At 39.9% G+C, this 25,676-nt stretch overlaps 1 protein-coding gene across 2 annotated transcripts in view; it reads right to left on the bottom strand.

The window, feature by feature from the left end:
- The window catches only part of KCNIP4 (potassium voltage-gated channel interacting protein 4), a 226,810-nt gene that overhangs the window by 26,650 nt on the left and 174,484 nt on the right, over positions 1 to 25,676 (bottom strand). Inside the window, exons 2-3 of one of the 2 annotated variants that reach the window (XM_047856306.1) lie at positions 12,200 to 12,223; positions 5,675 to 5,744 (exon numbers count right to left, since the gene is read on the bottom strand). In XM_047856306.1, coding sequence (XP_047712262.1) covers positions 5,675 to 5,744; positions 12,200 to 12,223 — 94 coding nt within the window. The remainder of the gene's footprint in view (positions 1 to 5,674; positions 5,745 to 12,199; positions 12,224 to 25,676) is intronic. The other variant, XM_047856305.1, reaches the window with a different exon arrangement.

The following is a 25,676-nucleotide window of genomic DNA, read 5'->3' as shown; positions in this document are numbered from 1 at the left end:
TCAGGGTCCTCATCTACAGAATAACCACACCAGTATGTACTTCATAGGGCCATCATAAAAAGATTAAATGAGATACCACCTGCAAAGTGCTTACAATCGTCCCAGGCACATAATAAATGTTCAATAAATAGTATCTGTTATAATTATCCTTTCAAAGCCACCTGAAAGAAATATGAATAATTTTTTTACAGATATAGTACATTTCCACCTGAAGAAGTTCTTGTGTTCTTGTGAAATCTCTACTGCGTGTCTAGGTGACTGACATTCTAATCTGATGCAACTTCACACTCTATAAAGACCAATAGAAGCAAGTGTGTCATGAAGGGCGTTGCAGCTTCTGATGGAGTTTGGATTTTTTCTGACAGGCATTTGGCGATTGTGAAAGTTTCTGAAGAAGGGGAGTGATGTTCTGAGCTTTGACTAGACAAGAGGAAGGATCTGAGGCACTGGGAGCATCTGGCTGGGCACAGAGGTGGATGAATGAAGAAAAGGGACGCTGTCCACAAAAACTTCTATGTCAACTTTCATCTTATTTTTTTTTAAGATTTAAAAAAAATCTTTTTTTTTTTTTTTTTTTTTTTTTTTTTTTTTTTTTTTTTACTTTATTTTGCAAGCAGGGGAAGGCAGAGAGAAAGGGAGAGAGAAAATCCCATGCAGGCTCTGTGCTGTCAGTGCAGAGCCCCACACGGGGCCTGATCCCACGAACATTGAGATTATGACCTGAGCCGAAATCAAAAGTCAGACACTTAACTGACTGAGCCACTCAGTCACCCCTTATTATTGTTCTTTTTGGGTAAATATTTCCTAAGATGGTGAATAACTGGCATCCTCGATTCTAGATTTCAGTGCAATTTGGGACTCAAAAGATGTAACATTGATCTCTCTTCTCTCCACATGACCTGATGGGCTTTCTTTGGCCACGTTTCCTTACAGATAACAAAAAAACTGTTACTGAGTTTGACATGTTGAGAATGCCTCAGTTTCTTTACAATCTTACTGGTGAAGTTGAAAAAATGCGGAAACTTTATAGTTGGGGGACAAAATTTAGGGATGCTTCGGATAGGAAGGTATCCTGGATTCTATGTAGTTATCTACATTTAACAAAGGTAGGAACAGGTACCGTTAGTAACTTAGCTACGGTCACCTAGTTAGTTAATGCTAGAGTTGGTAACGACATCAAGACATTCCAACACGAATTCTGAGAAACAAAGGATGTTAGGAAGAATAAAGGATGCTAGAAAGAAAGCTGAAGACTCCTTTGTTCCACATTTTATAGATGTCTTAAAAGTATTGTTCTACAATTTACAGAGGAACAACCTGGGGCCCAGAGAAATACACCATTTGAGTCATATGCCTTGGTGGTGACTCAGTCTATCCACAAACCCAGGACTCAACTTAGTCTAGTGAATTTAACCCAACTATTTCCAGACCACACCGATAATACCAACTAACCCCTTGATTAAAAAAGCCATCAATGCACATACATTTCAGAGAATTTGAACAAATGCAGTTGGTTATCATGTTCCAGGTCTGTGGATTGAAATCAATCTGGTTGACTTTCTTCTTCCTACTATAAATCGCTACTCCCACTTGAATTCAAGCATAAGGTACAAAATTAGTTTAATGCATTTGAATATATGATTCATGCACTGTTACTGAGGTAAGGCAGCTTCGTATACATGAATAGTAGTTTCTGTTTAATAAGGCCTCTGTAAATCACCCTGAAAATTCTTAGAAATATTGTCCCAGGTACAAGAAGGATATGCAGTGAGTGGTGTTATTAAAAAAAAAAAATCTTTATACCTCTTGACCCCATCTAAGTGCCTCAAGAGCCTTGTATACAGTGACTGCTCAATAAATGTTTATTGGCTGAAGTCTTCAGACTGGAACTAATTCATCTGCTCCTTCTATAGCTATCAGGTGCCTGGTATAGGCAGAGTAAGTGCAAAATCTCCACTACATGAGGAGGAGTAGCCCAGGAAACTGAACTTTTCATGAGCTTTTAGAATGCTCCGTGAGCTGAGAGCTTCCCAAAGCTTCCACTGTACATGGAGTCGAAAAGGCATTGCTGTAACAAGACCAGTAACAGCTCCAACCAGCCATCCGTTTCCTCTCAGCTTGGTTTATAGGGGGCCCACTTTATTCCCCACAAACAAGCGGCTTCCGTTCAGGTCAGTTGTGCCGACATCCAGAGCACCACACCAGTTGTGCTTGGAAAGCCATCTGGCTAAGCAGTAGAGAAAACTGGGAGCCTGACACAATACAAATTGTAGCAGGTTCTGTGGATAAGACAAAGTATTTTCCTGGAGGAAACGGTGAGACGTTGTGATTTATGGACCCATCATTGTTAGCGCTCATAAGGAGAAACCTGCTGCTTTTAGACCAAAATACATGGCTCTATAGAACCGTGAGCATGGCCATAACATGAATTTGTCTGCCATCAGAGATTATGTTCTTCCTCGGGACATTTCCCTTTTTCTAGCCGCGCTGCAAGACACAATTTGCATTGCGGTGTTAATTTCTTAGATTGTAAGTCATGATTCTTCAAGATATGTCACTTCCTTCAGTAATGGCTGGTACTTTTAGATTTATCCATTCAATTAACATGAGTAATCAAAGAATTTTTAAGAAAGCAAAAGTGATTTTTCCTCAAATCCCTTTAGATTTGGTAAGAAGAATCATTTGCAAAGGATTGTGCTTAAGTAGATGTTCTCCAATGCCAAAATGCTATTTTTCAAATAAAGATAAATTTTTAATGTGGAACTCTATCCTATTTGTAGCATGTAATAACTTTTCATTTGAGATAATAAAAAGTAAAGACTTCCTTTTGTGCTTGGTGCTTTGATATTACTGTTCATCAATATGCGGACAGACACTTAGATATAATGTAAACATGATTTTTCTTCAAAAACTCCATGGTTTTTAAATAACTTATAAATATGTTAATGAAATGATATTCCGAGTTCTTTGTTAATGCAGACAATGGGCCCATTGCAATCTAGGCATCCAGCCCCACGACCAATAGCTGTCTGTGGGTTGTTACTAATGAGAAGGGGTAAGGGGACTGGTCCCGATGAGAGATCCAAATTCATGTAATAACAGGTCACCTTGTGTTTTCTCAGAATTCTAATTTAATTCTTTTTAAAGGGCCATCTTAAATGAAAATGTCTATTTTGACAATTCATGCGTAAAATTGTTTTTAACCCCCTAAAATATCGAAAACCAAAAGAGAATCTAATTTGTGTCTGAAAAGAGCTAATATTTAAGTGTTCTATACTTTCAAAATGCCTTTTACAAGTATTCTTCCATTGTCCCTTTACAGCTACCATTTGAGATGCACGTCATTCATTCATTCATTCATGCATCATTCATGCAATCATCCCTGCACGTTTTCTCTTATTTATACTATATGTGTCAAGGGTGATTACTTGTCAGTCACTGTCCCACCACCCGTGGATATGACAGCAAATAAAACACAAAACCCTTTGGTCCCTCTTACTAGTGGGGAAAGAGACAATAAACAGCAACAAGAATAGGTAAAATATGTATTATTAGGTGTTCTTGAGTGCTAAAGAGAAACATAAAGCCGGCGTGGAGAGAATTTAAGGGGTTGTGGTTTATGATAGGGTGGCTAGGGAAAGTCTTGCTGAGAAGGTTGCATTTGATTTTTTTTTAATGTTTTTTTTTTTGTTTGTTTGTTTTTGTTTTGTTTTTGAGAGAGAGAGAGAGGGAGACAGGCAGACAGAGCATGAGCAGGGGAGGGGCACAGACAGAGGGAGACACAGAATCTGAAGCAGGCTCCGGGCTCCGAGCTGTCAGCACAGAGCCCCACCTGGGGCTTGAAGTCCTGAACCCGAGATCATGACTTGAGCCAAAGTCGGATGCTTAACCAACTGAGCTACCCAGGCGCCCCAAGAAGATTGCATTTGAATAAAAGCAAAGGTGGTGGGACATTGAGATGGAAAAATAATCCCAGGCAGAGGGACTAACAAATTCAAAAACCCTGAGGCAGCAGCATGACTGGTGTGCGGCAGGGACAGCAAGGAAGCCAGTGTGGCTGGAACATAGTGAGTCCTTTAAGGGGTGTGGGATGAAGGATGAGGCAGAGAGGGAGCAGGAGACCAGGGATTACAACTTGTGGACCACTGTACAGGCTGCGGCTTAGGCTCTGATGCGACGGAAGGTTCCGAGTAGAGCAGTGACCAGAGCTGGTTTATGCTGAACAGGATTACTCCGGGTCATGTTAGGAACCCCCCCTGCTGGGGGAGCCAGAAAGAGTCAGAATCAGAGACTAGTTTAGAAACTATTGCAGTTACCTTGGCATGAGATGATGGAGCTCCTTTAAGCGGGAAGCAATAAAAGATGATGACAAGGAAATGGATGAACTTCTCTGCACCTTGGTTTCCACATTTATCAAGAAGGCAGAGTCACAGCTAGGGGAGTTGGGAGGTGGGCGCAGTGCATGCCAGGGTCAGGCATGTGTTCGACGCCTCACAGATGGTAACTACTTCAGCCTAGGTCGGTTTACCTGGAGAGATTCCTTTCTATTTCCTCCCTGTCCATCAGCTGGTGTGGTTGTGCCTGAAGGTGCTCTTGTAATGCTAGGATTTGAAGCCTAACCTTCCCTGTACACCTTACGTCAACATTTCCCATCTGCTCCATTAAACTAGAACATTCTTTTGGACAGGTACCACACCTTATTCCTCTTACGTTACCAGCACCTAACACATAGCTGGGCACACAAGAGACTGTGTAACAAGTTTGACCAGGCCTCCTGTTGAATGACCAAAGGAGAACCTGCAAGGTCAAATGGCAAATAGTTTCCCACTCATCCCTAACACATATGTGTTATCATTATGCTTTCCTTGTTTATTTTCCATTTAAAATAATATTTAGAGGTGTGCGTGGGTGGCTCAGTCAGTTGAACATCCAACTCCTGATCTTGGCTTGGGTCATGACCTCAGGTCGTGGGATGGATCCCCGCAAAGGCTCTGCACTGAGTGTGGAGTCTGCTTGGGATTCTCTATCCCTCTCCCTTTGCCCCTCCCCCCTCTCTAATAATGATAATAACAACAACTATGTTATTATTACTATTATTTAGAGTGATATTAATTTTCTCAGATGTAGGGAGAGAGGTGATAGTAAGAGGTCCTAAAAGAGAAAGGGCAGAAAGAACACTAGGTGAGGTTACAGAAAAATGTAGATTCTAAGCCATACCTGCCACTTAGTGAATGCATGACCCTGAGCAAACCATTTAGCTGCTCTAAAGCCCAGATTTCACATGTGAAAATGGATGATAATTATATTTGTCCTAATTTTCCGTGTGCAGAGAATCAAATGGTACCTATAACGCACATTAAAGAGCTTTGTGGCATTTCTAGGACCAAGCCATCGTAGTCCAAAAGTGCTTGTGCATTTGATAGCCATAGTCTGAGGCACACAGTAATACTACTTTCTACGTGCAACTGAAGAGTGAAATCCTGGATATTTGACAACTTGTAAGTAGCTCACTTTTATGATATATTGGAAATTATACGCACTCGTATGCTGTGTATTAACTCTTTTACATAGCCATTAAAAATGTAGAATCATGCCATAAAAGCTTAAACCATACTCAAGATTGCAAGCATAATTCTAATGGAGAGTATGTTAACAAGTCCACATTTGCACTTACCTCCCTGTGGAAAGAACTGTGAGTAAATCTCTTTGAAGGTTTCTTCATTAACAACACCACTGGGACATTCCTAAAGAAAGTCGTAGAGAAGCAATATGAGCAAAGTGTTCATAAAACTGATTTTTTGCACATTTTGAAACAGAACTCTCTTTGCTTTGCTGTGCAAAGCAGCACCAAGGAAGTTAACCACCCATCCATTTTTTTCAGAGGATAAAAGGACACAATAAATTTCTCTTTGTTCCAGTTCTCACAGAATGAAAAAAAATTACAGATGTAAAAATCTTTGCATATTATAAATATTAAAGCTGGTCTGACACATTAAAGAACACACTGCTGCTTTTAAGAACACATACGCTTATTATCAACAAGGTAAGAGAAAATTACATTGTTTTTCCTAGAGCAATGATTGCAAGATGATTTGATATGCTCTTTGTTGGATTTTGGTGCTGTGTTCCTCTGGCAATTTGCTGGACCCACATAATCTGTAGTTCAGGGAGAAAATGGTGTGCTCCATTTGCTCTAAGATGACCCAAGCAGGAATGGTTCCTAATTTCTGTCAACAGTTTGTTCAGGAGTGCATAATAACATGGATTGTAACAAATGACCTTGAGTGAGACAGGACCTCAAGATATGTTTAATTTCTGGAGAGGAGGGTCTGAAAAGAGGTCTCAATGTAAAGATTTCCCTTTTTTGAGGGAGTTATTCAAGACTGATGGATACTGACCTTGGGAACTCTACTAATGTCAGATCACTGACCTGGTGGGACCAGAGGAAAAGGCTACCCTTCCCAGGGTAGATTAGGCATTTTCTACAAAAGGAACTAAAATCTAAAATATTAGAAGAGATCTGTGTGCTGAAAATGGGGACGAAATAAAGATCTTAAACAAAGATGAGGACAAAACTTCTTCCACTCTCTGGAGTTAAAGAATGGTCTGGTCAGGAATCTGATGTGTAGCGACCCCTCGAGCAGCGAACACTGACAATCATGTGATAATCTGACATCACGTCACATGTGGGATGTTAATTGTACATTGAATGTGTGGAAGTGAGAAGCTCTGTCCCATCTTTTTGAGCAGCTTCTCATGGACAGTCCTGTATTATCTGAGCTCCCTTGCTTTTGGACTCATGGTGCTCCTACGCTGCCTGGCTCTCCCCAGGATTCACGGGGGAGCATCAGAGGTGTGCTAACTTCCCTGGCTTTACACAGGAATATTCTGTGTACTTTAAATTTGACATTGTTCCTGGGATCCTCAAAAATCATCTGATGTGGTTTTAAAGCTTCTCTTAACCCTTAAAATCACTTTCCCCTCATGAATAAACTTGATTTATTAACTTGATCTTTCTTTATTCCAATGAGCCAGTTACAGCTGTAACGTGTTTTACATGAGAAGTTTTCTATTTTCTCTCATTCATTGGTTTGAAAGGTAGGGCCTTTGATATATGAACACAATTTAAAATAATGGTTTCAGTGTGAACTTGTGTTTACAGAGCTTGTCAATGCATATTTCTCCCATTTGAACGTTATAATAAACCTATAACTTAGGTATCTACATTCACTGAAGCAGAACTGGAGGTTCTGTGGTCAAGTTCCCTTTTAATCAGCTAGCCAATAGGGGAGCTGGAATGAGGGCTTGAGATTTTCCTGATTTTCCCACAAGATTTGGGATTAGATGACCCTTCTAAAAATAATCACCCCCAAGGACCTAAGAGGATTTGAGCAAAGAAAAGACAATCAAAAACGAATGAGAAGAGAAGCAAGTGAACTATTACAGTTAATTTTATGTGTCACCTTGTCTGGGTCATGATGCCCAAGTATTTGGTCAAACATTATTCTGGTTATTTCTGTGAGGGAATTTTGGATAAGATTTACAGTTAGATCAGCAAACTTTGAGTAAAGCAGATTGTCCTCCATAATCTGGGTGGGCCCCATATAATCAGCTGAAGGCCTAAATAGAAGAAAGTTGGAATGCCTGGGTGGCTCAGCTGGTTGAGCATCCAACTCTTGATTTTGGCTCAGGTCATGATTTCATGGTTCATGAGTTTGAGACCCACATCGGGGGCTCTCTTCTTCTCTCTCTGAACTCTCTCTCTCTCTCTCTCTCAAAATAAATAAATAAATAAATAAATAACTTAAAAAGAAGAAGAAAATCTAATCTGTTCTGAGCAAAAGGAAATCCTTCAGCACACTACTTTCTGACCTGATTTGCAACTTCGGCTTTTCTAGGTTCTATGGCAGACTGCCTTTGGACTCAAACTACAACTTTTTCCTGAGCCTCCAGCTTGTCTGCCTCCACCATCAGATTCTGAACTGGCTAAACCACCACAATCATGTGGGCCAATTACTTAAAATAAATCTCTTACTGTTTACATACACATCCCTTGCTTCAGCTTCTCTAGAGGATCCCAACTAAGATATAAATGAATGAACAATCAACGGCTACAACTACAAAAGGAAAAAGAAAATGGCGTGTATCTAGCTAATCACTCAAAAGTTTTGATTCAATGACTTTCAGTTGGCAGCAACAGAACCAATTTTAAGAGTAAATAAGCACCTTGCAGTCGGGTCCTCTGACACATGGAAATTGTCATTTGTTGGCTGTTTAACTCTGAGCCATCTGCTTGGGGTGGTAAGAAGAGAGCAAATAGATGGCTGTGCCACCAGGTGGCCAACTTGTGGAAGGTCCAGCTAGAAACCTACCTGGGAGGTAGACTCTTGCAAGAGATGAAGATGGAAAGTAAAGGGCCATCTGCCCTCAGCAAACTTGTCAGCTGCCTTTGATTGCTAGATGCATTCAGTAGATATATCTTATAACATGAAATCAAATTTAGAAATTGGCTGTCTCAGATTGTTTGTTTTATGTTCCATCACACGAATAAGTCAGAAAAACCCTCTCTGCCCTTTGAAAGCTCTTGGCCAAGTTTTTGGGTGGTCATTCTCACCAGGTGAATTTGTCTTTACCCATCTTGCATTCATTACATTAATTTACATCTTTAGCCAATACATATTGTATGCTGATTATTCTCACAGTTCTCAAGGAATTGGGGAAGCAGCAGTATAAACAAGTCAAAGGTCTTGCCCTCATGGGGCCTACATCAAAAAAAAAAAAAAGACAAAAGAGATAAAAGGAAATCCACAGAGTCAGGATCTTGTATTTGTTCTAAAGAGTTCTTATGGAAAAGCAATGCATTTTACGACCTTCAGGTGAGAATGATCAACTAACTTCTAGAGGGCCTTAGTGATTTACAAAATGGTGCAAACGATCTATTCTCTAACTTTTTCCTCATCTCTTTTGTGGAATGGTTTCTGCACAGAAGTAGTATCTCCACCTCTCCATCAAGAATAAATTTGATCAAGCAGTGTATACAACTAAATATATATGATCAACAATGCAGCTATATTAGTAGGTTAACTCTTGTGGCAAACAAGCCCCTAAATGTAACAAGTTTAAAAGAATGTGGTGTATTTCTTGATCATCTAACCATCTAACTTGATGGTTCTCTCCAGAATCTTTAAGGGACAGAGACTAATGGAATCTTGGCCATCTTCATGTGGCTTCTAAAGTCTGTGATTTTCTCATCCAGAAAGAGAAAACGATCATTGAGGAGTGTCTGTGGGAAGTGTTTATGGACTAGGTCTCTAAGTGCAGAGGGCTACGCATAATTTCCACTCTCATTTTGTTAGAAATCATTTAATGTCTACCCCAAACAACGAGACAAATCTCACGTGCCCATTCACAGATTTGGTGAATGGTTAGCAGTGTTTGTCTCAGAAGCTTATTTGAAAGATGCTCCATGGGGCACCTGGGTGACTCAGTCGGTAAAGCATCTGACTCTTGATTTCACCTCAGGTCATGATCTCGCAATTGGTGAGATTGAGCCCCAAATCAGGCTCTGCACTGACAGTGCATAGCCTCCTTGGGATTCTCTCTCTTTCCTCTCTCCCTGCCCCCAACCCCTGCTCTCTCTCAAAATAAATAAATAAACTTTAAAAAATGATTATTCTGTCAAAATGTGCTGTCCACAGAAAAAAATAAGGAAATAAAATAAAAATTGCCCATAATTATACTATTGTAAAGCTATTTTGGTCATTTATCTACATATATATTAATACGCCATACAAATAAAATTGGGATAATACAAGAATATACTTTGAATCTTATTATTTTTTTTAACTTAACAAAACATCCGGAACATTTTCCATGTCATTATTTTTAATGGCTGCATAATTATGTGTCCACTGAATTTCCCATATTGTTGGATATTGAGGGGATTTTAGCATTGGGGGACTATATAGGAATAATGATTTAATTAATATTTTAGCACATACATCTGATTGCACCTATGGTTCTTTTTTTATGAATAATCCAGAAGGAGAATCATGAGGCCAAAAGGTTTAAACCATTTTAAGGCTCTTCATATGAACAGCCATATTGCTTTCCAGAAAGACTGCATCAACATATACCACCACTGCTGGTTTAGGAGAAAGCTTCACATCTAGACAGGCTGCTGACCAGAATCACATGGAGATTTGGCATGCTCCAAATCCCACGACAAATAGCAATAATTTGCTTCCCTTGTGAATCTAATCATCATTCTGGAAAATACCAGAGGACATCAGGCATTTATACAGATCCCTCCGAGGGATAAAGGGATGTGTGTGTTTTTTGTGCAGATGAAGATGCACTTTTTTAAATTAATGTTTTTTTTAATTATAATTTTTCATTTTTTTTAACATTTTATTTTTGAGAGACAGAGACAGAGCACAGGGCAGGGAGGGGCAGAGAGAGCAAGGGAGACACAGAATTCAAGCAGGCTCCAGGCTCTGAGATGTCAGCACAGAGCCTGCCGTGGGGCTCGAACTCATGAGCTGTGAGATCATGACCTGAGCCGAAGATGGGACGCTCAACCGAATGAGCCACCCAGGCGCCCCGATGAGGATGCTTTAATGGCAATCTGCTGAACCACATTACCACAGTCATAACTATGTATCGAGCACATATTCAATGCCTTCTTACATACATTATTTCTTCTAACATTTTCACTAACCCTGAAAGGTGGTGATTAGAGATGAGGAAAGTGAAAGTTGAGAAATAACAATTAAGTAACTTGTTGGAGTCACAGTTTTACAGACTCATCCATTGGTTTATTCTTTCAACAAATAGTTATTTAGAACATTCTATGCCTCAGGCACTGTTCTAGGCACTGAGGAGTTTTAAAAAGTTCCAGTTTTGCTCTTATAGAATTTAAAGTTCAGTGGAATCAAACTCATATTTCCCTAACCTTTAATTGCGATGTTGTCTTGCCTTCTGGATTATTATCTTTTTTTTTCTACCAGGACTTAAGAAATGGCTTCTGGTGAGCCATCCATGTAAACACTTACTTTGGGAAGACGCACAGTGGTTTCTGTTCCCAGAGACCACCTATCATGGTTGTGTTGAAGGCAATACCATGTAAAAGGAAGCCATTCAATCAAAACTGGGGACATTGGTTACAAATATATATATATATATATATATATACGTATATATATATGTGTGTGTATATATATATGTATATATATACGTATATATGTATATATATATACGTATATATATGTATATATATATACACACACACACACACACATGTACACACGCACATACACACACACGTATATAGTGAATTACACTTTGTTTGATTTGTGGCAAATGTTGTGTTTCTCTTTTTTTGAGAAATCATTGCCTTTAGTCCAACAAGGGTCTGTATACCTTCCTCCTCACCATATACAAGTTACTCTAATTATGAATGGCTAGACACTAAAGTGCTCTGGAAAAAGTTCCAGTGTTTAGGACAGGTTAAATGAACTACTTCATCAAGTGTCAAGGAGCTAGAGTTTCCCGGCAGTTTCTGGCTGCCACATTAATCTGCTATGACCAGCGAGATGTTCCTTTATTGCTCCTTACACCCTTCACTATGATATGATCAGTATGCAATAAATGTAGATTGAGATTTTCTTAGCACATAACTGCCATACATTTGTCAGCTGGTGAAAAGACACTTGCCTTTTGGGGCCTTCCAGATGCATTCCTTGATGATCCATTTCAATTCCTTTGGATAGTGTCCTGATACACGTGAGGGCCCAAATCAGTTGCAAATGTATGATGAATATTTTGCTACTGCTAACGTCAATGCTAATGAGGTAGTGATTTTGATAACAATTAACATGATGATGATGGTGATGATGATAAGCAAATACATCCGAGCCCTTTCTATGTTCCAAGCATTGTATTAAATGCTTTATGCCTATAGATGCTAGCGTACCTCCATTTTTCAGATGAGCAAACACCCTTCGATACAAAGTGACCATTAGAAAATGGCAGATTAGTCTCTTGATCAGAATCCAGAAACGTGAATGTTTAGGCAACTTTAGAGAAAACCCAGTTCAGTGACTTCATTTTATTATTATTTTTTTAATTTTTATTTATTTTTGAGAGAGAAGGAGAGACCGAGTGTGAGCAGGGGAGGGCCAGAGAGAGAGAGGGAGACACAGAATCCTAAGCAGGCTCCAGGCTCTGAGCTGTCAGCAGAGAACCTGACACAAGGCTCGAACTCATGAACTGTGAGATCACCACCTGAGCCAGAGTCAGACGCTTAACTGACTGAGCCACCCAGGCGCCCCTCAATGGCTTCATTTTAAATGTGAGGAGATGAGGCTGAGGTTATAGGAATTGCCCATTAGCACACGGCAGGCTGCTGAGCCTTCTTGCGTCTGGGTTTCCTGAGGTCTAGGCTCCTGCATGGATTTCAGAAACCCCTTCATGTCCAAACAATAGCTGGCATGTTCTGCCTGGCAGTATTTAGAATAATCTAGTGAAATGCTTGTGCTTCTGGGCTCTGAACTTAAGTATAACTGGATTGAACTCATATTCTGCCACTGCAAAGCTATATAGCTTCGGATAAATGGTTTAGTCTGAGTCTCATTGCCCTCCCCTCTAATATGGGGATAACGATTGACATCAGAGAGCTGTTAAGAGAATTAATAAGATACTGTATGTTCTGTGATTATCTTAACGCCCTCTTTGTATATTTGCTCATTAAATAGGAGTCGTGAGTATGGTAGTAACAATCTCAAACTTGGTAAGCAGAACTCCATTACACACAGTCAGTGTAGCATCAGTGCAGAGATACCAGAGTTAACTGGTATTCATCAAAGTAGTTGAACCTAGTATAGTTCAGGTCTGACATAATGCAATGAGCCTATAGGGGCTCCTGAGTGGCTCAGTTGGTTAAGCGTCTGACTTCAGCCCAGGTCATGATCTCACAGTTTGTGGGATTGAGCCCCGCGTCGGGCTCTGTGCTGACAGCTCCGAACCAGGAGCCTGCTTTGGATTCTGTGTCTCCCTCTGTCTCGGCCCCTCGCCCGCTCTCAAAACTAAATAAACATTACAAAAATTTAAAAAATGTAATGCAATGAGCTTACAGAAAATATGAGTTATGTTTCCTCTTCTAGCACTATAAATTGAACCAACTCCAATATCATCAGGGTTCACCCTCAAGGGCAGGGAAATACTGCAACTGTAGATGACAGCTGAGAAGAATAAAGGCCACTATATTGGAAATAAATGTTAGTAGAACCCCAGCGAACTTTTATTCATTGATTTAGAGAAAAGTTGCCCCTAGACATACTTAGACGAGTACGTTAGAAATACAGCAGTCCATGAAACATGTTGGGAACGGTGATTTGGAAAGAGATCCATGCATGGATAGGAAATTGCTAAAGGAATTATTTTCTTTTTAAAAATTTTTAGGGGCTCCTGGGTGGCTTGGTCGGTTAAGAGTCTGACTTCAGCTCAGGTCATGATCTCACAGTCCGTGAGTTCGAGCCCCGCGTCAGGCTCTGTGCTGACAGCTCAGAGCCTGGAGCCTGTTTCAGATTCCGTGTCTCCCTCTCTCTCTGCCCCTCCCCTGTTCATGCTCTGTCTCTCTCTGTCTCAAATATAAATAAATGTTAAAAAAAATATATTAAAAAAAATTTTTTTTAAAAAAACGTGTATTTATTTTGAGAGGTAGAGTGCGAGCAGGGGAGGGGCAGAGAGAGAGGAAGACACAGAATCTGAAGCAGGCTCCAGGCTCCCAGCTGTCAGCACAGAGCCCAATGCGGGGCTCCAAGTCGCAAACCGTGAGATCATGACTTGAGGTAAAATCAGACACTTAACCGACTGAGCCACCCAGGTGCCCCTAAGCATCCATATGTTTCATCAACTCTCACAACTACTTCTGCTGCTAAGTAGAGTATAGTTGGTGGCGGCTGTGAGGTGCTTCCACTGAAAATCCTCAGTTTCTACCAACAGAAATGTCATGGCATCCTTGTTTTTTCCGACAGCTGTTCTTTCAGTTATTCTCCAGAGGAAGTCGACTGACACCTGTTTGAGAAGTAGCACCAGCAGACTGTGGACAGAATTACACAAACAGGACACAAAGGCTGGACACCGGACACTCAGATCAGAGAAAAGAAAGAGGAGGGCTCGTATCACTACCCAAATCAGGTGAGTCTCCATCCATCCATTCCTCTGGTAAGGAGAGCTGGCAGTTAAGTTGGCACTTCTTAGAGGAAGTTACCTTCTTAAGCAGTACACTTCCTGTTACCACACTTAACGTGACTGTGTGCAAGGTCAGAAGCAGAGACCAGCAAGCATCGGGACTCGTAGAAGGATTCGGGGCAACAACTCAGGAGAGACACAGAAAGGGAACAGCTGAAGCAGATAAGGCAAGGTGGACAAAATTTCATGTGTGGTAGACTCCAGGGCGATTGATCAACAAGTTCTTCCTGCTTCGGAACATGTGGAAAGATTGCATTTGATGGGCCCCTAATGGTTGGGTGGGACCACATGACACATTCTGTCCAATGAATGGAAAGGAGAACTGACACTGTGATATTGTAATTTATAATAAGAAATATATATCCAGTCTTTGTCCCTGGCACAGAGCTGCTAAAACCATTGGATTTTCCTAGGTTGAGAGAGATTAAAGTCTCTCCTATTATGTTAAGAGGTGACTTCTGGACCCCACCTGACAATGGGGGCTGGTCGCCCTGGGAGCCAGCCATATGATTAGAAGGTTGGAACTTTCACTTCCACATGTCTGACATCTGGGGAAGGAAGAGGGGCTAAAGGTTGGGTATAATCACCAATGACCAATGATTTTTTCAATTGTGCCTATGTAACGAAGCCTCCCTAAAACCCCCAAAGGACAAAGATCAGAGAACTGGGTTAGTGAGCATATGGAGATTTGGGGAGAGTGGCATGCTTGGAGCTGGCATGGAAACTGTCCTATGCATCTCTTCTGCCTGGCTGTTCAAATTAAGTTGGATTGTAGAACACCAAGATGGTGTTGGAGAATTGCCTGGTAGTGTGGGGAGTCTCCCATAGGGGAATTCCTGATCAATTCCTGATCACGTCAGAATTGTGATCAGACCATTTTAGACACATCACTTTTGGGAAACAGCGTATAATTGCAGATGCCAGACGTGCCAGAGCTCTCTTTTCTTTCTGCCTTGGCAATCATGTGCAAGATGGTGGCTGCTCCATTAACAAAAGTCCTTGAAGGACATCTATGAGCAAAATACCCTTGCTGAGCAGAGATGAACATGGAAAATGAATGAGAAGTACATCTTTTAACATTTGTAGTCACTGAGATTCTGTTACTAAATAATATTCTGACTGATACACGAGGAGAGGACAGAAAAGGCATTCTTCCCTTTTCCATAATAGCTAAATAATTTTATTGGTTACATGGTGAGGAGGTATTTGAAATTCATCTGAGAACTTACGTGTATATACTTGTTTATACCTAAGTGAATTTAATAATAAACTATGAAGTTTTTATTTTGAGTATGAATCCAACAGTTTACTAATTATTTGCTATTTTACAAAGTCATAATTTAAAACTACTTTCAAATGACCACTATGTTTACCACATGGACTCTATCCAGTTATTACAGTTAAGATTCTGGTGCCTGCAGTGCTCCCAAATCAGATAAGAAGACTCCTTACAGAGGATGCTTTAACAAGTGTATTTTTGTCCAGCTGTGTTCTATGCTACAGATATATCATAACATTTGGGAATGATATACTAGCTTTTTATTTTCTTCATTTTCAAGATGTGAACATCTCAAGCTGAGTTATAGTATAATTGTTTCATAGCCAAGAAAACTGTTTATCCTTTGAGATTTTCTTTTGGATTTCCCATTGATTAGTTGACTAAACTGTTGAAAGAAAACACCACACCACCTCCCATAGGGATTACTTTCCAAGACAGAATGAACTCACTGATACAATAAGTATGAAGGATGGAACGTTTCATTTTCAGCGATCGGCAATAGGAAAGCATGACTTTTTACATATTATCGTGCCCTGTTTAATTCCTAATCCAAATGGGAAAGCATACGTTCTTTTAAATTAAATTCTACTCCCGGGGCGTCTGAGTGGCTCAGTCAAGCGTCCAACTTCGTCTCAGGTCATGATCTCATGGTTCATGGGTTCGAGCCCTGTGTTGGGTTCTGTGCTGACACCTTGGAGCCTGGAGCCTGCTTTGGATTCTGTGTCTCCTCTCTCTCTGCTCCTCCCCTGCTCAGTCTCTCTCTCTCTCTTTCTCTCTCTCCTCCTCTCTCTCTTTCTTGAAAATTAATAAACCTTAAAAAAATTTAAAAAATTAAATTTCACTCCCCACTTCCCTCATTAGGAATGGGGTTGCTCTGAAAAGTCATTCTCTGAGTAGCATGACAATTTAAACATGCCCTGGCATTTCACAACGATAGGGGAATTTAAAAATTTAAATGGTGTTATGTCATGACTTGTACTGTTGATAGCCCCAGATTCTATATGTGGACTTCTCTGCTCCCCTGAGACTTGGTAAATACCCTGGAGGCAAGGATTGATCTTTATACAACTCAGCAATGTTTAGAACAGAGAGTATTAAAAATGTTTACCTGAAATGGATAAACACTCAACCAGCTCCTAGTTTTTTTCTTTAAGTAGGCTCTATGCCCAAAGTAGGGCTTAAACTCATGACCCGAAGATCAGGAATCCCATGCTCTACTGACTCATCCAGCTAGCTGCCCCTCAACCAGCTCTTAGCTTTTAAGAAATTAGAAAATAAATTTGCTCTGGGAGTTTCCTTGAAAAACTTGAGTGCAAATTTTCGGAACCCCATGCACTCCCCAACATTTTGTCCCCTGTAATTTGCTTGTTCTTCTGTATCTGGTTTGCTGAGGAACACTTTTGATGTCTTGTGCTGTGTTACGCTAAGTCATCTCTTTCTTTTATACACACATCCGTCTGTAACCACCACTATGGACAATTAAATGGTTGTGAAGAATTTTTGAGATAAAAATCTTGTTTCCACTACCCAACCCTCATTACTGCTTATCATAAACATGTTCACAGAAATTAAGAGGAGACCACTAGGGTCAGGGAAAAAAAACACCAAACTTATTTCAACAAGAATTGTAAAATCCTTACTGTAGTCAACCATCGGGCTGCAAAAAGCTCACTTAAAATAATAGGTTGGCCCTTCAGTTGATAAAAGTTGATCACTAAGAACTAGAACTGGTTTTAAATTTCTGTTCTAATGTCATTTATTTTCTCCCAATCAAAGTTTCCTCACCTGTGAAATGACCTCTAAGAAATACTGACATCACATGTAAAAAAACAACTGAAAATTAAAATAGACACTGTATAAAAAAAGAAAAAACATTAGGATACAACCAACATGATGGGTATATTTTGCTGCTTTCAAAATTTGCATTAAGAACCTTCTGTAGTCTCCGAATACACTCTTTGGGTTAAATATAAATTTCATATCGGAAAAAAAAAAGGTGGAGAAAGACTTCTCTCCATAATACTGGAAAAGAGATAAGTGCTGGGTGAGAGCAAAGATTCAATTCAGGGGATGACTGGGTGTCTTAGTCGGTTAAGCGTCCGACTTCTGCTCAGGTCATGGTCTTGTGGCTCACGAGTTCAAGCCCCATGTCGGGCTCTGTGCTGACAGCTCAGAACCTGGAGCCTGCTTCAGATTCTGTGTCTTCCTCTTTCTCTGCCCTTCCCTTGCTCACGCTGAGTCTCTCTCTCTCTCTCTCTCTCAGAAATAAAAAAAAAAAATACATTAAAAAAAAAAGATTCAATTCAATATAGGTACATTCTGAGCCCAGTGATGTTCCAGTCACCCAGGGTGAAGGAGAAATCCCAGGCACAAGGCAAATTTTCTCCACACCTCAAACTCTCTTCTCTAAGTATAAGGAAGAGGGAAAAGACAGATTTACAGATTTACAGTTTAAAACAAAACAAAACAAAAAACCCAAAAAAACAAACAAAACAAGCAAACAAACAAAACAGCTCAAGTTCCAATTCTGCTAACAAAGATTTCACTGAAATATCCCAGCCTCTAAGTCTCAGTCAATGAAATGTAGAAAGTAATAGAATCTTATAGTGAGGAAATGATAACTCATTGGCATTGTGTATATAAAGATCCTAACACTACTCTAGAAACTGCAAATGTTGGTATCTTTTAACATTCCCGAAGTCACTTATGCTCATTTTGCAAAAATTAACTTGCCCAAATTTTGCAAGAAAAGGCTTTCTGGGATCAGGCCCAAGTTTTAAACATTTATTAGAATGCATGAAGTTATTTGATTTAGGAGTCTTCAGAAAAGGATTTCCTCAATTATATGCAAAGAGAGAGTTCCTTTGGGCAAGGCTCATTTTGTCAATTCTGACCCAGTTAAGTTCTGCAGGTATCTAAAACCATTGTGGGGGAGGAGACGGCAGTGCATGGAGAGAAGTCCTGAGTATTAGTTTTCTATTGCTGTATGAAAATTTCCAGAAACTTAGTGACTTAAAACAACACATGTTTATGATCTCAGTTGTGTGGGACAAGAGTCTGTCGTGGCTCAGCTGTGTTCTTTACTCAGGGTCTCATGCTCCACATGTCGGCTGCCTGGTTCTCCTCTGGGCCTTGCGGGGCTCCTCTCATCCCATGCACATTGTTGGCAGAATTCTGTTTCTTTGGGTTGTAGGACTGAGGTCCCCTTTATCTTGTGAGCTATTTGCTGGGTGACTTGCTTGGCTTCTTTCTCCTGAGTTCAAATTTCCCTTATCTTCGAAAGGGGCTCATGTGAATAGATCAGACCCACAAGGATGATCTCTGTATCTTAAGTTCGACTGATAGGGGATCTTAATTACACCTGTAAAATCTCTTCAGGGCAATAACTTGCTTAGTGTTTAGTTGAATAACCAGGAGACAGGTATCATGAGCAGGGACATCTTTAGAGGTCTGCCAGTCACAGTCTGCTTCTTCTCAATGTGGTTTCACAGCAGTTTCTGCCTAACAGTCTTTTCTACAGGAGAACTCACTACTTGGAACCCTGGTTTAACAACACTGGAAAGGAATCTACCCTGTATAGGCTGTGTTCAGCAGTGTAGAGGACCAGCAGTGACTGCAAAATCGAATATTCTTTTTATGAATGTTGTGAATAACATTCCATCTGCTGAGGGGGTGCCCTGCCCTTATTTATTTCTGCTCTATATCACCAAGGTCATTATGCAGATTTTATGAATTGATTAGATCACTTTCAAATTGGCATGGCATCAGCCTAATGATATTGAAAAAAGAAACACAACTGAATAAAAGAAAATTCTACTTAAAAGAAATGTGCAATGTTTCAACTGGAAAGAATAAAAAACTAAGATGATGACATACATGTAAACATACAGACAGATACGTATGATTATAAGAGGACGGATTTTCTGGAGCTTTGCGACAATCTTAGTCTCATTGTCCTCACCTACCAAATTGGCTAGATTCTGGCTCTTTGATGATTTCATAATGCCTCTCATCTCTTGTCTTCCTTTGTGAGATCACACATTTTCCTCATTGTGTAAACCATTTTGCTGCATTGGTTTGCAGTTACTTGTCAAAAACAACCTAACATAAGTAATGACACTGTTGTCATTTTATTATATCTGTTTACAGAATGGGAAAATAAAAATGAAAATGCACTTTATTGTTGGCTGGCAAATTTGGTAGAAGTTCTACGGGACAAAGAAGTGTAATCTAGAGATTGCATAGACGTGTGTATATGTGTGCATGTGCTGTTGATTAGATTTGTCTAGTCTAGATTTTAGAAAAACCTGTTTTAAGATATATTCAGCTTTGAGACACTGCAGAGTTTGCAAGATGAACAAAAGTAGCCTTTCACAATCACCCTTGGTCTGCTGGGCACTGAGCCAGGTTGCATAGTAGATGTGTGTTCTCATTAAGTCCTCATAACAAGTAAAGGAAGTAGACATTTTCTTACATGGTCTGAAAGAAATGAGTTCAGAGAGGTTTAAGCAACTTCCATAAGGTTAGGCAGATATTCAGCCCTGGGACTGGGATTTGAACCGGTGTTCGACTATAAAGCCTTTGTATCTTACTAAGCTGCCTCTGTGAAAGGCAAGTGTAATGATAGAAAAGAAAAATAAACTCATGGGGAACTTTTATCCAATATTTTTCAAATCTATTTATTCGCACTCAAAAAAGAAACATCATCAATCACTTATTCAACAAATATTCCTAAAGTAGCCTGTATAGTCTCCACCCATTTGGAGCTTACAGTCTATGGAGAAGTAAGGCATTATTCAAATATTCACCCAAATAAGTGTCATATTAAAACCCATGAGGGCAAAACAGCATGAAAAATCAGACTACTTTTCATAAATTAATTCAAATGTCACAGGTGAGGAGACACAGGATAGCTATTCTATTTGATTTCCTGAGTAAGGTATAGCACACGGTCAATCCCAGCTTTAAACATATTTTATCGTATATTTCTTTACCTCTACTTTCTTATTACTAATCCAAGAAAGGAACCTTTTGTCCTTCTCTCAGGTATTTGCATCTTAGCAAGCTACAGGTTCCAGGAGCAGCCCTGAGTCTCCGAAGGTTGGCTACAAGTCAGAGGAATATTTACTCTGTGTAATTAAATTCTGTTTGCTGCAAATACATAAGAAGTTTTATACCCTTCTTTGCCTCTTGTGATTCTTCAGAGGTTCTTCTCTAAAGGGGACAATTAGAAAGGGTCACTGCCTGGGAGGACAGCCCTGCCATGACCTGCAATGCTTCTAGGCTCCCTGTTGTGGGCGGAGTGGCCCAGAAGCAGACCTGGGTGCTGGTTACTGTCGGGCAGCTGCCCAGAGTGTTTCAAAGGGGTCTCCGGAGCTCAGATGATGTGCCATTCAGACAGCGGGTTTCAAAGGTTCTGCATGTTTTATTACAATATGGAAACACAAGGGGGCAGCAGTGTCCTCCGTGATAGCTGGAAACCTGATTTCTAGTTCATGCTCTGAGAGTTCTTTCCCTAAACTTGGTGCAAGTCTGGATAGATTTCTTTCCAGAAAGCTATTTGCCCTTTATGAAAGGTGACTGTGAGCTCCTGTTCCCAAATTAGGAATATATATAAACATTAACTATTTCAGGGAACGGGGCCCAGAGACTATTGATCTCCTCCATTCTGGATATTACAGTTGGAATAAAATTGCAATCTCTTTTTTGGAAGTTGAGTCACCCTTAATTTTAGTCATCAAAGATCTGTAGGTTGTAGGTCTAAGGAAGCAAATAAATAAGCAAGACAACAAAAATTCCAAGTCTGAAATTCGAATAAATTTGCTGTTAAGTGCATGTGGGTTCTGAAGTCAGACTGCTTGGGTTTGCTTGGCTATATTACTGGGGAAAGTTTTAAATCTTTAAAACAGAAATAATGATGATACCTATCTTGGGATTATTATGAGTTTTGAATAAAGATAACCCATATACAATGTTTAGTGCCATAGCTGGCATTAATTCTGATGAGCATGATTTCTGTAATGGTGGGGTGATCACTATGAACCTGTTCAGATTTGTTATTTTTTCCCTTAATGGAGAATATTGTATTTATCCTTATCAGATGCCTTCTGTTTATTTACTCTCAGAGGGTTTTTATAATCTTAAACCCATCTTCCTTTTTCTTATTTATTGTTCTAAATTGTAACCTTTGGAATTTGATAGCCCCTGGCTTAAAATCTACTCAAATCACTACTTTAGGGACTGAGAAGAGGTTGTTTAACTTCTGCAAGCCTGAGTTTTCCCATCATTCATTTATTCATCAAATATTTTTGAAAATACATGTCAGAGAGTGTAGTAAGTGTTGGGGATAAAACAATCACCAGGACAGATGAAGCTCTCTGGGGTGTTTGGAATCCATCAGAGAAGGCATGCATAAATCAAGGAGCTGCACAGATAATCACTTAGCTAGGGTAGTGATGAGTGTTCCAGAGGAAGTGTGGGAGACAAATCTAATCCAGGAAGGGTTACAGGGAAGACCTCCCTGAGGCGTAAGTGACTTTTAAGCAGAGACCTGAAGGATGAGAAGGAGTTAGCAAGAGCTGGGGGAGAGGTCAAGGGCATGTGCAAAACCGGGCGAGACTTCAAGGACTGAAGAGATGGCAAAAGTCTGGGAGTGATAGTCTCAGAGCCAGTTAGTTAATCTCAGGCCTGCTAGATATGTTAAGAATCGAGTTCTTTACCATTCATGTAATAGAGGTAATATACTGTTTTATAGGCATCTGGAGAGAATTAAGTGGTCCTTTACGCAAAGTCCCCAGCAAAAAGGCAAGTCACATTCTACACAATCAATATTGCTCTGTTTTCTTTTTGTCCTACCAGAGCTGAATTCTAACTCTGGTGTGGTATTTCTATAATGCATCATTCTTTAACATCTATTCTGTACCAGGCTTTCTGCTATAAACTGAACAAACAAGAAAGAAAAACCAGATATGGTCTTGTCCTGGTGGAGGTTTTCCACTGATCAGCTACTATGTTCTTTGTGTGTGGGTATATTTATTTCACCCGAACAAGAGTTTCAACATAGCTGAGGATTAAAGTGTCTTGCTCCCATCTCCAAAAACTTGAAAAAAAAAAAAGAAAAAAAGAGAAAAGAAACAAACACAGAATAAACTCACATTGCATAGATTACAATGTAAATAATTTAGGATTATTACTTTGTAAGTAGGAGTTACTTCTGCATCTTTCTTTGCTTTTGACAATAATTAATAATAATGATGATGATAATGTCTACAATTCATACTTGTACATGGGAATGCTGATTAGGGTGGATCTTGATACTATTATAAGTGCTAATGAAGTTGCAATAGTACTATTTTAGGAGCTAATATCCTTCTAATTTTTTTAACTTTATTTATTTTGAAAGAGAGAGAGAGTGTGTGAGCAGTGGATGGACAGAGTGAGAGAGAGGGAGAGAGAGAGAGAGAGAGAGAGAGAGAGAGAATCCCAACCAGGCTCCATGCTGTCAGCACAGAGACAAACCTGGGGCTCGAACTCACAAACTGTGAGATCATGACCTAAGCCGAAACCAAGAGTTGGACGCTTAACCAATTGAGCCACCCAGGCGCCTGGGACCTAGCATCCTTGTAGAGGGCTGGAAGTCTAGCACCCTATTAGATGTAGCTATATGGATACATTTACCTCAATGACTGAAGTAGTCTAACTCTTATTATATTTAATATATTCTTACATATTCCTTTATTTATTTAACATAGAAAAATCTTGACTTTTCAAATGTGTTCCAGACGTAGAAAAGAATCACCAAATCATAAAAACGACCACTTTTACTCTTCATTTACATCTATACCCATTTCATTTTTAGAGCTCATTGCTATTTAAGACATTCATTTTGCAAGTATGGTGAAGGCATTATTTCAATCAGTAAGGCTTCCTTTTCAAAACCCATGTTATATAAGTTTGTGATAACAATTTCTATTCTCTCTAGCAAGACATAAAGCTACAGGTTTTATATTCCTGACACATAATGAAATGAAAACAATACATGTTTTCTTTAGTATCTTAACAGGTATTTTCATTTTATTGCTCATCAGCTGTTAACCTTACTGCTTCCCAAAGAGAGATTAGTGTTTGGACTTAAATTATGAGGGCTTTCCCACACGTCTTCTCTATTTCGTTTTTGCTGGTGGTGTTGTTGTTGCTATTTTTGTCGGGAGATGAGAAGCCTGGGGGATTTGTTTTCTATATAACCTCTCAAAATAATCCAAACATTCTTGCTTTTTCATAACCTAACATACCTAGTAAGATAAAGAATATTTCCTCTGGTAGTTGCAATGCACTATTGAAAAAGAACAATTTTCCCCACAGACAATTGGAACAACTATATTTTACCTATTTTTTTGAATTATACTTTCATTCTCACAACTAGTATCGTCCTTCTTTAAGAACTATTTCCTTGATTCTACCATCAGAAGATGATTTGTCACATCTTTCCTTAAGTGTTTGATTTTTGCATTTTTCCATTTTATGTCTGTGTCAGGCACTATAAGCAAACTCATCCAGCTCATCACTTCAGAATAAAATATGAACCAAATGTTATTGTAGAATACAAATTAATCACCAAGAGCACAGTTATTACCTATATCATGATTTCTCCATTTGTGACTATTAATATGCCGGAAGCTGAGCTCTCCAACCAGCCTGACAGCAGGGCCCGGGCGGTGGATGGATCTGGACTGCATGGTGGCCAACCGACAGTGAAGCTTCTTGTACTCCTGCTTTGATGTACTTTGGCCTTTGCATTGGTCAGGGCAGCCCCTCTACCAATGAAAGTACCTGGGGATTTGTTGGTTGGGGAATTGCCCACGACAGGCCCCCGGGAAAAGAACCAGTGGGGAAAGAAAGAAGATTCTGCAGGGAAATTATGCAGCCCTACATCTAACCCTTGCCACCCCCTATAAAGACCCCTCTACCTAATGGAAGGATAGCCCCGTATATTTCCCAGCCAAGGAGGGGACGAATGGGTTCAAAATCTCCACTCCGGCAACAAAGGAATGTTATCTATGGATACAAGTTACTCCAACCCCTAGGCCCACTTGGCCCCCAGGAGGCATTCCAGATGGTAACTGGACCTGGTGGGTTAAGGTACAGAATGCTTCATTAGTTCCTAGGTATACATTGTCTCTCTGGGGGCGCATAAGGTGTGGGTTCCCAGGACCCTCTTGGCTCCCTCCCGGCACCCCAGACCAAAGTGAATACTTTTGTTCTTTGTACCACAAATGGCTCAAAGGAACAATTAAGAAGTCATGTTCCTGTAAACGTTCCACTTGAGGTGTAGAAAGCTAGATGACCTTTCAGGAAAACAGCAAAGCAAATGCTTTATAGACTGTACATAAGCGTAGATACATAATGAAAGTAGTATGAAGAAATTAATCAATAAGCAAAGGGCAGAAGGCAACGTTACAAGAAAATAATCATGATGTTCCTTAATGGGTGATTACACAAAGGAACATTTTTAGAATTAGGTAATGCCAAGAAACATAAATGATGCACGCTACAAGCAAATTGCTAACAAATATAATGCCACGTTTGCCACAATAAAGCGGCCAGTTCAACCCACTGCTGTTGTCTGTGTCCATTTGTTATTTTCGCCGTCGCCGTTCATCCTTCAGGAACCCCTGGACCTGCTGGGGCTGGACCTCGGCAATTATAGACTAGTTTTGAATAAATGGAGGCGTTATTCTTTAAGCTCAGAATGCTGTCAAAGAAATAGACTTTCTTTGGTGGGGGATGTGGGGGGGAAGTGGGTTATGGGAAAAAGATGGAAAAATGGATTAGTGGTGTTTTTGACAAACTGAAGTTTGAAGTGTCTGGTGGACATCTAGGGGAAGATGCAGAGTCAATAATCAGGAATGAGTCTGGAGCTCAGGAAAGAGGTCTCAGCTTCTATCTATGGATTTGTGTGCCTTTACCAGATAGGCATAGAGATCTCTCAAAAAAACTATAGAGTCAAACATATCAGGGAGCTCAATATACAGTCTTGGGGAACAGCAACAATTAGAAGATGGGAATAAGAGCAGTAGTCCAAAAAGGAGTAGTCACAGAGGTTCAAGGAGAAGCAACAGATAATAATGCCAGTGAAACTAAGGAC

This window comes from Prionailurus viverrinus, chromosome B1 (genome assembly GCF_022837055.1).
Source record: "Prionailurus viverrinus isolate Anna chromosome B1, UM_Priviv_1.0, whole genome shotgun sequence".
Taxonomy (NCBI): Eukaryota; Metazoa; Chordata; class Mammalia; order Carnivora; family Felidae; genus Prionailurus; species Prionailurus viverrinus.
The sequence above is the reverse complement of the archived record's forward strand: the minus strand, read 5'-3'. Positions and strand labels throughout refer to the sequence as shown.